The sequence below is a fragment of the Suncus etruscus genome, chromosome 8, assembly GCF_024139225.1.
Source record: "Suncus etruscus isolate mSunEtr1 chromosome 8, mSunEtr1.pri.cur, whole genome shotgun sequence".
NCBI classification, from domain to species: domain Eukaryota; kingdom Metazoa; phylum Chordata; class Mammalia; order Eulipotyphla; family Soricidae; genus Suncus; species Suncus etruscus.
The window spans coordinates 3,466,525-3,480,595 of record NC_064855.1 but is presented as its reverse complement, the minus strand read 5'-3'; the positions used below and the strand labels follow the sequence as shown (position 1 = coordinate 3,480,595).

Genomic DNA, 14,071 nt, shown 5'->3' with positions numbered 1-14,071 from the left:
CTGACAGCAAAGGGAGTGGCCCACAGTGTCTGAATGCATGGCTCTGGAGATACCCTTTGGCACAAAGCCACCTTCCCCAGAGGGAGGGCTGCAAGGTGCAAATGGAAGGGGGCGCTGCAGCTCTCTTTAACACCCTTGGTGGGCAAGTTCTAGGTATCATGTGTCTTAGCTTATGACTTTTCATGCCTGGCCAGAAGAGAGTCCAGCAGGAGGCACTGGAGGTGCCCGGGAGAGTTGGAGGCTCCTTACTGCCCGACTGGGCTGACAGGTGCAGCTGAAGCCCATCTAGGTGGATCGATTTTTTTTTTTTTTGGCCACACCCAGAGGCACTCGGGTTATTCCTGACTCTGTACTCAGAAATCACTCCTGGCATGGGGCCGGAGTGGTGTCGCTAGAGGTAAGGCATCTCCCTTCAAGTGCTAGCCTGGGACGGTTTGAACCCCCAGCGTCCCATATGGTCCCCCCAAGCCAGGAGCAATTTCTGAGCGCATAGCCAGGGTAAACCCTGAGTATCAATGGCTGTGGTCCAAAAAAACAAACAAACAAACAAGAAATCACTCCTGGCATCTTGGGGGACCATATGGGATGCCAAGAATCGAACCCAGTTCCATCCTGGGTCGGCCGCATGCAAGCAAACGCCCTACTCCTGGGCTACTCTCTGGCCCCAGGTCAGAGTTTTGTGAGGGCTCTGAGCGCCAGGGCCCAGAAAATATCACCCCCATATGAACCCTTTACTTTAACTCCCAGCCACCCACCTTCACCTGAGCAAGGAGACAGGGTTGCTGTAAGCGTCTTTCCCAGAGGGAGGTGCCCAGCAGTCATCCCAACAGGGCCTGGGGTCTGGTGTGACAAGGTTGGATCCCGGTTGCTGCTTTAGGGAGCAACTTTGTTGCTTCGTGCCTTCATGCTTCTGGGGGCTTAGCTTTCTGCTCTGCTTGTGGAATCTTCTGGCAATCACTGCACCCCTTTGCTTGGGCCAGGAGTGGTGAACAAGTTCGACACAAAGAGCCAAAATTTTAAACTGCTGGGGCCGGAGAGATAGCATGGAGGGTAAGGCGTTTGCCTTTCATGCAGAAGGTCATCGGTTCGAATCCCGGCGTCCCATATGGTCCCCCGAGCCTGCCAGGAGCGATTTCTGAGCATGAAGCCAGGAGTAACCCCTGGGCACTGCCGGGTGTGACCCAAAAACCAAAAAAAAAAAAAAAAATTTTAAACTGTGAGAGTCAGAGAGCCACACCACGCAGTGATGTGACCTGCCAAAACAGACAAACACTCAGACAAAAGCATATAATTTTCACAATAATCTATTAAACACATACTGCATTTTGCCATTTTGAGTGAAGGTCAAAGTCCTGCAGTGATGGTGAGGGTGTGCTGCGTCCTCCACACTAAGAACTAACGGCCAGATGTGACCCAACATGTGACACCCGGGTCCCCCACTCGCTGGCCCGTGCAATTGTTTTCGAGGGATGGGAGACAGGAGGATGCAGCCTGGGGGTGGGACTTCACGCTCAGAGATCTCTCCTCAGAGGTCCCTCCCTCCTCAGAAGCAGCAGAACAAAATCCAAACTTGGCAAAGAACCACAGTACACAAAATAATAAGAGGCAAAGAGCCGCATTCATTTTGGCCGGGAGCCGCATGCGGCTTGAGAGCTGTGTGTTCGCCACCCCTGGCTTGGCCTCTCCTGTGAGTGCTTGGGGTGGGGGTCTCTCCTTTGTGCTCAGGGACCTCGTGGTGCCAGGAATCGAACCAGCCCGCTTGCATGCTAAGCATGTGTGTTGCTGTCTGAACCAGCTCATGGCTCTGTGCACGATGTCTGAGGATGTGTCTGTGATGGTGAGGTGGGCAAATAATCTTCTTTGCTGCCCTTTCACTGTCCATGACCTTCCTAGCCTGGAGATGCCTCTTTCTGGGGAAAAGACTCATTCAGTGACCCTGTCTCCCTGGTCAGGTTATGGTGGGTCCTGACCTGGCTGGCTGGAAGAGTTTTATGTTAAAGCTTCGATAAAGTAGAGGAGGGGGCCAGAGCAACAGCATAGCGGGTAGCGCATTTGCCTTGCATGCAGCTGACCCAGGTTCAATCCCCAGCATCTCATATGATCCCTCGAGCCTGCCAGGAGTAATTTCTGAGCACAGAGCCAAGAGTAACCCCTGAGCACTGCCAGGTGTGACCCCCGAAAAATAAGTACAGAATGAAAAGCAAATTCCTACCCAACCTCTGAGACTTGCTTTAAATGGCCTTTCCTGAAGTCTCTGCTCACAGCTGGAAATATCTGTCTCCTTTCTCCTGCTAACCAGGTGTCCTCCTAGGCCCCTTCCTCACTGTTCCTCCCTGATGGTCTGTGCCTGGTGTCAGACTCACAGCACATCTCACCAGTAGATGTGAGAGAGAGAGGAAGAGCATCTCCTTGGTGGGGCCAGAGAACAACCAGGCCTGGCAATTGGGGTTCAGATAGTTAAGGCCCTGTTTTGAGATTCCAGCACTCCTAAAGGGATGAAAAAGTCCTGGTAGAGGTTAAGTGCCCAGGGAGGCCCGAACGTCAGGGCCTGTCTCTCAGCCTTCAGCTCCGACTGTTGGCAGCAGGCGATGGAGAGTTCAATCTGCAGGTCCTTCCAAGTGTGTTAGACAGGGCCGGAGCGGAGAGATAGCACAGTGGTAGCATTTGCCTTGCATGCAGCCAACCTGGTCCTGGACTGGGTTTGATCCCCGGTATCCCATATGGTCCCCCGAGCCTGCCAGGAGCAATTTCTGATTGCAAGAGCTAAGAGAACCCCTGAGTGTTGCTGAGGTGGCTCCAAAACAAAACATAACAGAACAGAACAAAACCAAGTGTGTTAGACAACAGTGACCTGTGGGATTTATTGATCCCGGCCTTGAAGTCGCTGGACTCCCTGTACCACCCACTCCTACTGCTCTAAGCCTTGGATCAAAGGCTGCCCACTTCCCGATTTCATTTCAGTGAATTTACTCCCCTCCCTAGCGGTTCCTTAAGCACAGGTTTCCTTAAGTCCAGGGGACTGGAGAGACGGCACAGCTGGGAGGGTGTGCGTTAGTTCGGGCCTGTGTCCTCACAGGGTCCGGCGCTTAGTCACTTCTTCCTTTCAGTTCGAGAAAGAGCTTCAGAGGATTTCTGAGGCCTACGAGAGCCTGGTCAAGTCCACCAGCAAGCGCGAGTCCCTGGACAAGGCCATGAGGAACAAGCTGGAAGGCGAGATCCGGAGACTGCACGATTTCAACAGAGACCTTCGAGGCATGTGGCCCTGCCCCCTTGACCCCAACAAGCACCAGCCCCACAGCCTGACCTGGGCTGATGGGTGCCCTGTGGAGTCCAGCCCCAGATGGGCACAGGGCAGAAGTGGTCCTACCTTCTGCTCACATTGGCGGGTGTGCAGGGACGTGCTCCGTGTCTAGGCATGAACCTGGACTTCTTTTATTGTTTGTTTTGGTTTTGAGTCACACCCGGCAGTGGTCAAGGGTTATTCCTGGCTCTGCACTCAGAAGCCGCTCCTGGCAGGCTCAGGTGACCATATGGAATGCAGGGAATTGAACCAAGGTCCTCATGTGTTGGCCACATGCAAGGCAAACACCCTACCACTGTGCTATCTCTTCAGCTCTGAACCTGGGCTTCTTCGTTTTTTGTTTTGTTTTGTTTTGGTTTTTTGAGCTACACTCGGTGACACTGAGGGGCTACTCCTGGCTATGTGCTCAGAAATCGCTCCTGGCTTGGGGGATCATATGGGACGACGGGGGATCAAACTGCAGTTCGTCCTAGGCTAGCGAGTGCAAGGCAAATGCTTTACCACTTGTGCCACGGCTCCAGCCCCTGAACCTGGGCTTCTTGGCTGTGGTGTGACTGTCCTACATGTCACCCACTGCAGACTGAGTCTGATGGCTGGAGCAGAGCAGGCAGATGGAGTCAGTTCGTCTTTGGAGAACTGTGCCCCACAGAGGTGCAGAAAGCAAGCCACCCACCAGGGAGACCTCACCCTGACTTGTCACTTTGCTTCCCCCGCTGAGTTCTTTTCCGTTGTGTGGTGTCTGTGTACCTGGGGTGCCAGGGAGCCTCCAGTCACTGAATCCTTCCTTTTCTGGATACCATTTCCTTCAGTAACTATATATATATATATTCCTTGGAATTATTGGATGTGCCACACAAACATTTTCTTAGTGGTTTGAGCAGACATCGAGCTCCTGTGTGGGATCTTCTCCTTTTGGAGGGAAAGTGCTTCCTGCTGTTTGTGGCTGGTTTTGGTCCTATCCTGCAGAAAACAGTCACTGGCTAAAGCCTGGGGCAGCCAGGCTTGCAGCATGGAGGGAGAAGGGGAGCAGACAGCAGTCAAGCACTGCCCCTCCACACAGCTGTCTGCCAAAGGCACCCCAAACTTTACCTCTGAGTCTATAGAGTGTTGATTCTCCCAGAACTGTCTGTTGGGCTGCTCCCATGTTTGTGTGCAGGGCCCACTCTTCGTTTCCTGTCCTATACAGATCGCCTGGAGACGGCCAACCGGCAGCTGTCCAGCCTGGAGCGTGAGGGGCTGCAAGAGAGGGCAGCAGAAGGTCTGTACGCAACCCAGAGTGAGTACCCAATATGCCTTTCCCTTGCCGCCCTCTTGACTGGCCCCTGTAACTTTTGGGAAGATCTGCCGCAGGGTTGGGTTCTGGGCCTCCTAGTGTCCTGTGTCACCCAGTCACCCAGAACTTAGTGTGTTCCTCTCCAGCTACACTAGCTGTTTACCCATGGCCCCCAGCTGAAGCCCCTGCAGCTATCTTGTAGAACTCACAGCTCTCCTGAAGAGGAAAAGCTGGTGCTGGCCCTTGTCAGCCATAGCTCACTGCTGGGTAGTCTCTGAGCCCCTCGACAGAGTCAGCCTGGTCTCCACTCTGCTCCTCGCCAGCTCTGTCTTTGAGTGGGTGGGACAGAATATTTCCTTCTGTTGCCAAAGGCAGAGAACAGAATCTAACAAGTTGTTGTTTGTTTTTGGTCCATACCCATCAGTACTTAGGGTTTACTCCTGGCTCTGCATTCAGGAATCACTCCTGGCAGGCTCAGGGGACCCTATAGGATGTGGGGATTAAATCCAGGTCAACCACATGCAAGGCAAATGCCTTTCCTGCTGGACTATCGCTCCAGCCCATTCTGTCCTTTGTTAACACTGCCATGCACCTGAGACCCTTGGCCCCTGTCCTTTGTCCTTTGTTATTTCACGTGTCTTTTTCCTCCTCCACTCCATTTCTCTCCCCACTATATTCCACACCCCCCATTTAGACCATTGCATTTCTTCATGCAGTTGTTGTAAATACCACCTGTAAGTGAGATCATCTTGTATGGATCCTTCTTCTGGCTTACTGAATTGAATATAATATACCTTTCCGTTCGAGTGGGTTTATTTTAACAACCCTGCTAGACAGACTGTTGGAACAAACACTGTCCTTGGCACAGAGATTGATCCAGTAAGTGATATGGATCCCACAGCCCCAGGGACCCTCCCGTGTGTGCCGAAAATGCCCATCACTGGGCAAGAGGACAGCCACTTCTCTGAACCCCGAGCACTGTGCCCTCCCGAGAGTGTAGTTGAGTGGGTGCTGCCTGCAGGGACACCCTCTGGTGCCACAGTGACTGAATTTCAGGCCTATAAGGGAGGTACCTGGGGCCCTGTTTCAGGTGAAAGACAGGAGGAGATACACCCAGGGGAGTCCTGGGGGTGGGGGAACTGGGATTCCTGGTGCCCATCATCTTCAAGCCTGTGACCTGGAAGCAGGCCAGAGCGTATGCATTCTGGGCAGGGAAGGCCTCCAGGACTGGGAGGTCTCTCCCCACAGCTTACCTCTCACTCCCTTCCAGACCAAGAATTCCTTTTTTTGGTTTTGTTTTGTTTTCTTGTTTTTGTTTTTGGGTCACACCCGGCAGCGCTCTCAGGGGTTCCTCCTGGCTCTACGCTCAGGAATCCCCCCCAGGCAAGCTCAGGGGACCCTATGGGATGCCGGGATTCGAACCACCGTCCTTCGGCATGAAAGGCAAACGCCTTACCTCCATGCTATATCTCTCTGGGCCCCAGACCGAGAATTCTTGAAGGAGAAGGAGAAGTTGGAAATGGAGCTAGCGACGGTGCGGACCGCGAGCGAGGATCACCGGAAACACATCGAGATCCTGGAGCAGGCTCTGAGCAATGCCCAGGGCAGGGTTATCAAACTGGAGGAGGAGGTGAGACTGGGGTGGGGTGGTCTCACCTGTGTCTGCCCAGACCCAAGGCCAGAGTTGAGGAGAGGCAGGTGTAGGAGTGAGAAAAGATGCAGCTTTTTGTTGTTGTTGTTGTTGTTTTGTTTTGTTTTGGGGCCACACCAAGCGTCGCTCAATAGTTACTTCTGGCTCTGTGCTCAGAAACCGCTGTTGGCAGGCTCCGGGAACCATATGGGATGCCGGGGATTGAACCCAGTTCAATCCCAGGTTGTCTGCTTGCAAGGCAAACACCCTACCACTGTGCTATCCACTATGCTATCACTCCGGTCCCCTAGATGCAGTTTTCTAACCTGGCCCAGTGGAAGCCTCAAGGCTGGGCTGGGCAGCACTGTGAGGGTGGAGGACAGGGCCAGGGCCATCGCCACCCCAGGAGTCCCCGTGATACTTTTCCTTTCTCAGTACCAGCTCCAGCAGTGCTCGGCCACAGCCCAGAGCATCTTACTAGATCCACTGAGGACTTGTGCATTCACCCTAGACATGATCCAGGACACAGGGAGGGAGGCCAGTGGCCTCTGGAGGCCCCCTAAGCCAGCGCAGGACAGCAGGCAGCTGCAGTTTCTCCCACTTTCCCTCAAGTCCAGGCTGTGTGGGGCCTTGAAGGAGCCTCAGGCTGCAGGCAGGTGGGAGGCTGACTCCATTGTGGGTTTTGCCAGGACTTTGTTGGCTTCTGGCTGTGCTGCCCTGTGGACTCAGCCCTCCTGGTGGCTCAGCACCACTGACTCAGACCCCCTAGGCCCATCTTGGGGTCTGAACCCTGAGAGGCAGAGTGGCAGGGAAAGGCATTGAAGCCAGAGCCTCTACTTGGTATTGCAGTAGCCAGCCCTGCATCAGAAATGTGCAGGGCCCAAAAACAGGGGTGCGGGGCGGCAGAGAGATAGCACAGAGGTAAGGCGTTTGCCTTGCATACAGAAGGACGGTGATTCAAACCCCAGCATCCCATACGGTCCCCTGAGCCTGCCAGGAAAGATTTCTGAGCATAGAACCAGGAGTAACCCATGAGCGCTGCCGGTGTGACCTCAAAACCAAAATATAAATAAATAAATGTGCATGGTGTTGGCACCAACACGACCGAGCCTCCTTCTGTGCAGGAAGGAGGGGGCAGTTGGAGTTCGAAGCATGAGACATGATCCAAGTATTCTGCGCCCATCCAGCTTCTGGCCTCTCCTCCAGTCAGTGCAGCTATATGGGCTGTCCTGATCATACCCTTTGGGTTGGCTGTTGGTTTACTGGTCCTACCCTAATCAATATTCGTATCCTAGGGTGTAGTCTGGTGATGGGATATTGGATTATTCCCTACTTGGTATTTCTCTCCCATTTTTGTTTGGGGGCCACACCCAGCAGACTCAGAGGTTACTCTTGACTCTGTGCTCAGGAATCGCCCCTGGTAGGCTCGGGGAACAATATGGAATGCCAGGAATCCAACCACCATTCACCCTGGGCTGGCCATGTGCAAAGTAAATGCCCTCCTGCTGTGCTATCTCTCTGGTTCTCCCACATGGATTTTTTTTTTTTTTTTTTTGGTTTTTGGGCCACACCCGGTGACACTCAGGGGTTACTCCTGGCTATGCGCTCAGAAGTCGCTCCTGGCTTGGGGGATCATATGGGACGCCGGGGAATTGAACTGCAGTCCATCCTAGGCTAGCGCTGGCAAGGCAGACACCTTACCTCTAGTGCCACCGCGCTAGAGACCCTTCCCTCAGCCCTACATATGACTTTTTTTGATGGGGGGACCATACCCGGTGGTGCTCAGGGTTACTCCTGGCTCTGCACTCAGAAATCACTCCCGGTAGGCTCAAGTGACTGTTTGAGATGCTGGGGATTGAACCCCGATCAGCTATGTGCAAGACAAACAAACGCCCTCCCTGCTGTGCTATTTCTCTGATGCCCTCCATATGACTTTTACAATCACATGTCTCCTAGACTCTTTGATGCTGTCAGCCTTGTTCCCTGTCCCCGTAGGTACTGTGGTTGAGGCAGCCCAGAGTGAGCCATGATTAGTAGCAAGTGGCTGCCCAGGTCGCGGCCTCTGAGTGCCTTGTGACTGAGCCATGGTGCTTGAGCTGCGGCTGGGGTCTGGTTCTTTCCACCCCGTATAGCAGCCCGTGTGGCAATGGGAGGCCCCCACCCACCCACTTGGTGTGAGCCCCCTGCCCAGCTGCAAATGCCTCTTCTCTCACCCTCGACCCTCGACATAGCTTCGGGAGAAGCAGGCGTATGTGGAGAAGGTGGAGAGCTTGCAGCAGGCGCTGTACCAGCTGCAGGCAGCCTGTGACAAGCGCGAGCAGATGGAGCAGAGGCTGCGCACCTGGCTAGAACGGGAGCTGGACGCATTGAGGGCCCAGCAGGTGAGGGCTGAGCGTGGGGACCCCGACAGGTGCATCCTCCCTCTTCCCACTGGCCTGTGCCCCACTAGCCCTGAGGACTGAGGGATAGAAGGTTGGGAGTGGGGACATGGTATCCTACCCACCCAGAAGGACAGGTGACTGGGTGAGCTTCAGTCGGAGGGAGTGTCCCTTGGAACCCCAGACTCAGGAGCAGATGGACACTCAGCTTCAGGGCCCTGGTCAGCCTTGCTGGTGCCTCTTGTACTTTTTTTTTGGGGGGGGGAGGGTCACACCTGGCAGCACTCAAGGGTTCCTCCTGGCTCTGTGCTCAGAAATCGCTCCTGGCAGGCTCAGGGGACCCATATGGGATGCCGGGAATCAAACCACTGTCTGTCCTGGGTTGGCTGCGTGCAAGGCAAATGACCTACCGCTGTGCTATCTCTTCGGCCCCCGCCTCTTGTACTTTTGCAGAAACATGGGGTGGGCCAACTAACCGGTGGCCCTGAGCCCAATGCACCGGCCCTCCTGGAGCTGCTGCGGGAGAAGGAGGAGCGGATCCTGGCACTGGAGGCAGACAAGACTCGGTGGGAGCAGAAGTACCTGGAAGAGAGCACCATTCGCCACTTCGCCATGAATGCGGCAGCCAGTGCTGCAGCTGAGAGGTGAGGCCCCGGGCTGTTGGGTCCCAAGAGGTTCTGCCCCGGGGTCTTGTCTCCCAGGGAGAACTCAAAGAGGTCACTCCCCTGGTTCTAGGTTTGAGAATTGAGGGGTTTCTCCTGGCAGGGCTGGAGACAGCCTCAGATGTGAAACTGTGGTGGAGAGGAATTCCCATGCCCTAATCCAACTAGGACAAGAGATGCAAATCCAGTAGCAATTCCAACATAGGAAATAATCCACACACAGTTGGGAAGGAAGAGCAGACCAGAAACTCACACTGCAAGCTGTTCACCCTTAAGACAGTCGCTCCACCATGTGGAACCATTGGCCAAGATGGCAACTTCCCCTCCAGACCTCCATCGCATTTTTTATTGGGAAAACGCAAGTCCATCCCCAAGGGGAGAGCAAAAAGAAGAGGAGGCAGTAGGGAAACACCCTTTTAACATGTAAACCAAAGGAACCAATCAAGAGGAATCTAATTAGAAGGCAATATGAGGACTGATCCAAAGGCCTCTTAGAACACAGAGAGAAAAACCATCTAGTACCAAACACCTGGACACTAACCCAAAGTGCTAGGCAGTGCATCCTCATGCACAGCCAAGTGCCCATCCTTGGGGCATGAGCCCATGGGCTCCTCTTGAAGGACCTTGTGTCCCAGACTCCTGTGGCCCTTGGTCAGGTCCTGCTACTGGTCCAATATGAAGGGAGTAGATGGTCTAGAGGGGCTATGAGAGACAGATCCTGAAAGATGGGTCCTGTCAACTCTGGGAAACAAACCCTGTGGTCTCTGGGAGACAAGGACTGTGGACTCTGTGGAGACAGGCCCTGTGGCCTCTCCATGAAATAGTCACTGTGGCTGGGGTCTCACCCAACAGCCATTTCCATTTGCTTCACTCACTGTGGATGCCTCTGTTTCTCTATGTCTTTCCTGGAGGTAAACAGCCCGAGTCCTCATTGGAAAGGACTTAGACCCAGCACTGGTTCAGGAAAAGCACTGTCCTGCACATAACCAACTCCCATTGAGTCCTTGCCACCACCTACTTCCCTGAGCACTGTCAGAAATAATACCCAAACACAGAGCTCGGAGGAGTTGCCCCCAAGAACCATTGAGTGTGGCTCAAACCCCCCAAAATAAACGAAACGAAAAGGTGCTGAGTGAGAGTTTCAGTGCTACCTGTGTAAACTGTGCCTCAGGGACACGACGCTCATCCGCCACTCCAGGGCTGGCAGCTACGGGGAGGGCTCCCTGGAGGCCCATGGCTGGCAGGAGGAGGAAGAGGTGGTACAGGCTACACGGCGGTGTCAGGACATGGAGTTCACGTAAGACGCAGCCCTTCTGACCATTCCCCTGTGGGGTGTGGGGAGGCCTGGGATGCTCAGAACTGCACCCCCCCAGAACCCAGGGTCAGCTCTCTGTCCGTGGGGCAGCACCAGGTGGAGGCTGAGTCCAGAGCATGGTACTAGATGATATTTCCTGGTGCCCACCTCTCACTCTCCTAGACAGCATGTCCAGGAAGCCAGCTCCACACCTGGGAGTTGCTCAGGATTTGGGGTGGAACTCCAACTACCACTTGGCCTTGCTGGGGTGAAAACTGGTTCAGGGTCAGCCCCACCTTGGCTGGCTGTTCTGTGACTCTGGGAAGAACTCAAGGATCCCTGAGTCAAAATGGGGCTCACCTCTTGGGAAGCCTGTCATTTCTTTTAGCACTTGCCTGAGAAAATGAGGGTAGTGGGGGGCCGGAATGATAGTACAGTAGGGAGGGCACTTGCCTTGTATATTGTGGGCCCAGGTTTGATTCCTGGCATTGGATAGAGTCCCCCGAATCTGCCAGGAATGAACCCTGTGTGCAGAACCAGGAGTAAGTAACCTGTGAACACCACCTAGTGTGGCTTAAAAACAAAAAAGAAAGAAAAGAAAATGGAGAAGAGCTGCTGGGAGCTTCCCTTGTGTGGGAGGCTTCAGGGCATCTGTGCCTGCCAGCCTGGAGTGGGTGCCCCATGGAGGTACCCAGGGGACAGTACCCGATGTCCCCCCTCTGAGGCCCCAGTCCACCCTCTGCCCCATGTGCAGCATCAAGAACCTGCACGCTAAGATCATCGAGAAGGACGCCATGATCAAGGTCCTACAGCAGCGGGCCCGCAAGGAGGCTGGCAAGCCTGACAGCACCAGCCTGCGGCCCGCCCGCTCTGTGCCATCCATCGCCGCAGCTTCGAGCACTCACTCACGCCAGACCTCCCTGACCAGCAGCCAGCTGGCCGAGGAAAAGAGGGAGGAGAAGCCGTGGAAGGGGAGCATAGGTGAGCGGGGGGCTGGGGTGGGGAGCAGGCAGGGCAGAGCAGGGCTCCAAGGCCACTCGCTCAGCTCAGCTGATGCCAGTCCTGTAACCCACATGTGGCACCAGTGCTCCTGCCTCCTGTCTACCAGGAAGGGCTTCCGGTCCTGCAGCCTTGCCAGGCTGGGCACGGTGCACAATGGGGAAGGCTCTGAAGAACAAGCTGCCTGCCGCAGGCTGTGGCTTGTCCCACAGGCAGAATGTAGCGGGGTTCGCCACGTGACTTCACCCCCGGGCATTTCCTGGGGAGCTGTGGGTACAAGGCAAGGCCTCCTGCAAGCAAGCACCGTCCCCTCCCTGCACTCTGGTGTTTGCCGGGTTACGGCTGGCTCGTGTCTCTGGGAGCCAAATGGCAGTGCCCTCAACATGGATCCCCAAGAGCGGTGACTGTTGGGAAATCCCCATGGGGTGCTTTGAAAAGCTGTAGAACTAACAGGGCAGTGCACCAGGCAAGATCCTGGAAGACCCTCCCACCCCATCAGACATCCACAATGTCTGAGCTGGGCCAGAAGCTTCTGGAAACCTGGAGAGTTTCTCTAGGGGACTGGTGAAAGTGGTCTGTATTTCTTATCAGAACTTCGGGGCCCTCCCAGGAACTCCCTCTGTTCAGCCCATTTCCCAAGCAGCTCTGCTGCCCCTAGTCTGATGGCCCATTGTGGCAGTCACTGGCCACGGTTCTCAGTTGTCAGGGCGCCCTTTGATTCAGTTTGGGAATAGCTCCTGGAATGACTGTGGGATTCCTGGAGGACGTGCACCCCGCAGCAGTGCCTACCGAGCCCTGTCAAAACAGCTTCCCCCTTCTTGCCCTCAGGGGTGCTGCTAGGAAAGGAACAGCAGGATCCTGCACTCAGCCCACTGCCGCTTGGCCCACCGGCGCCCACCACGGTCGCCAGCAGCACCCATGTCAAGACAAGCAGCAGGGACAGTGGCACGCAGACCGACCGGGGCTCTGAGCTCTTCCGGCCCCACACGGCCTCACTGCCCGGCCGCGGCCGGCTGAGTGTCACTCCAGCCAACAGCCCTGTCCTGAAGCATCCTGCCCCCAAAGGTACGGAGCAGGGCAGGGACAGGAGTGTCAGACCCTGATACCGCCACTCATGAGGCGATTTATATGCTGAGGTGGGCCTGGGTGTCAGCAGTGTGGGACCTTCTGGTGGTGTGGCCCATGAGAGCTGCTTGTCTGTGAGGTTTAGGGGTGGGAGCTGATTTCTGGGGGAGAGGGGGGACCTTGGTTTTACCCTCCGAGTGGACAGGTGGGGCCGGAATGGCAGCACAGTGGTAGGGCATTTGCCTTGCATATGGCCAACACAGGACCAACCCTGGTTCAAATTCCGGCATCCCATACTGTCCCCAGAGCCTGCCAGGAGCGATTTCTGAGCACAGAGCCAGGAGTGACCCCTGACCACCGCCAGGTGGGACCCAAAAACAAAATAAACAAACAAAAAGAATGGACAGGTAGCCATGGATGGGAGATGTGCCTCACCACTGCTGATACCCCACCCCACTGTTTGCAGAGAACTGTCCCGGCCATGGAAAGACGCTGGAGCACAAAGGCCGGGCCGGCAACCTGTTGCACAAGGGTGAGCTCCCAGATATGGAGATGATGGAAGTCCTCATCTAGCTGCGTCCCTGAAAGGGTGGAGCCTCCCACTTGGGACACAGGCAGCCGGTGGTCAGAGGGGAGCCATCCGGTTGGGACACAGGAGCAAGGAGAGACACATGTTGTGTTTGTTTTATTTTCTTCTTTCGTTCTTGGGTTTATTTCAGTTTTCGTTTTTGTTTTTGGTATCGGGCCATACTTGGGACCATGCAGTGCCAGAGATGGGGCTGGAGGCGCCTGCCTGCCAACCCTGTGTCAACCCCAAAAGGTTCCATGTGCTAGAGTGGGGAATCTCCATTGTACCCCTGTGTATGTCGCGGAGGGGGTGAGTCAGCCGCAGATAAACCTGGGTCCCTTTGGAGCGCCCACTCTACTCACCTTTCGGCATGTTTTGCTCCCTATGACATCACAGGGTTTACTGTGATGGGGAAAGGAAGAGAGAGGTGAGGTCAACAGGGTGGGCACTCCCATGGCTGGAGCCAGTTTGGGGGCTGCTGGCTCCTACGTCCGCTCAAGTGTGTCTTGTCTGGAGTCAGATAGGCCCTGGCTGTGCATGCGTCTGCTCCGCTCTCACTCACTTCCACTTCCCTTCCCTGCATTTGGCCAGGTTCTGGGGCCTTTAGAGAGGCTGCCTGCTGTGTGGGACCATCACCCCAGGGTCACAGTTAGTCTCTCACACTCACACACACACACATCCACATACATGTATCCATGTTCACACACACATATGTTCATACTTTCTCACACACACGCACAGCCATCACCCTCCCCAGTGGCTGAGAGGCAAGAGCTCCGTGCAGAACACCCAACACTGCCTGTGAACACCAGCCAGAGATGGAGTGAACGGGGTGGAGAGGGGGGCACAAAACCCAGCTCAGAGCCATCTCAGTGTTGCCCGCCTTGGACGGCGGCCATGT

General features: G+C 55.1%; 1 protein-coding gene across 1 annotated transcript in view; it reads left to right on the top strand.

The window, feature by feature from the left end:
• Nucleotides 1-13,621, top strand: part of AMOTL1 (angiomotin like 1) — a 29,482-nt gene extending 15,861 nt beyond the window's left edge. Inside the window, exons 5-13 of the mRNA XM_049778085.1 lie at nucleotides 3,108-3,252; nucleotides 4,488-4,577; nucleotides 6,059-6,204; nucleotides 8,436-8,585; nucleotides 9,036-9,226; nucleotides 10,416-10,541; nucleotides 11,293-11,519; nucleotides 12,366-12,602; nucleotides 13,069-13,621. Of these exons, the coding sequence (XP_049634042.1) occupies nucleotides 3,108-3,252; nucleotides 4,488-4,577; nucleotides 6,059-6,204; nucleotides 8,436-8,585; nucleotides 9,036-9,226; nucleotides 10,416-10,541; nucleotides 11,293-11,519; nucleotides 12,366-12,602; nucleotides 13,069-13,175 (1,419 nt within the window). The 3' untranslated portion in view covers nucleotides 13,176-13,621. The remainder of the gene's footprint in view (nucleotides 1-3,107; nucleotides 3,253-4,487; nucleotides 4,578-6,058; nucleotides 6,205-8,435; nucleotides 8,586-9,035; nucleotides 9,227-10,415; nucleotides 10,542-11,292; nucleotides 11,520-12,365; nucleotides 12,603-13,068) is intronic.
• The last annotated feature ends 450 nt before the right edge of the window (nucleotides 13,622-14,071 follow it).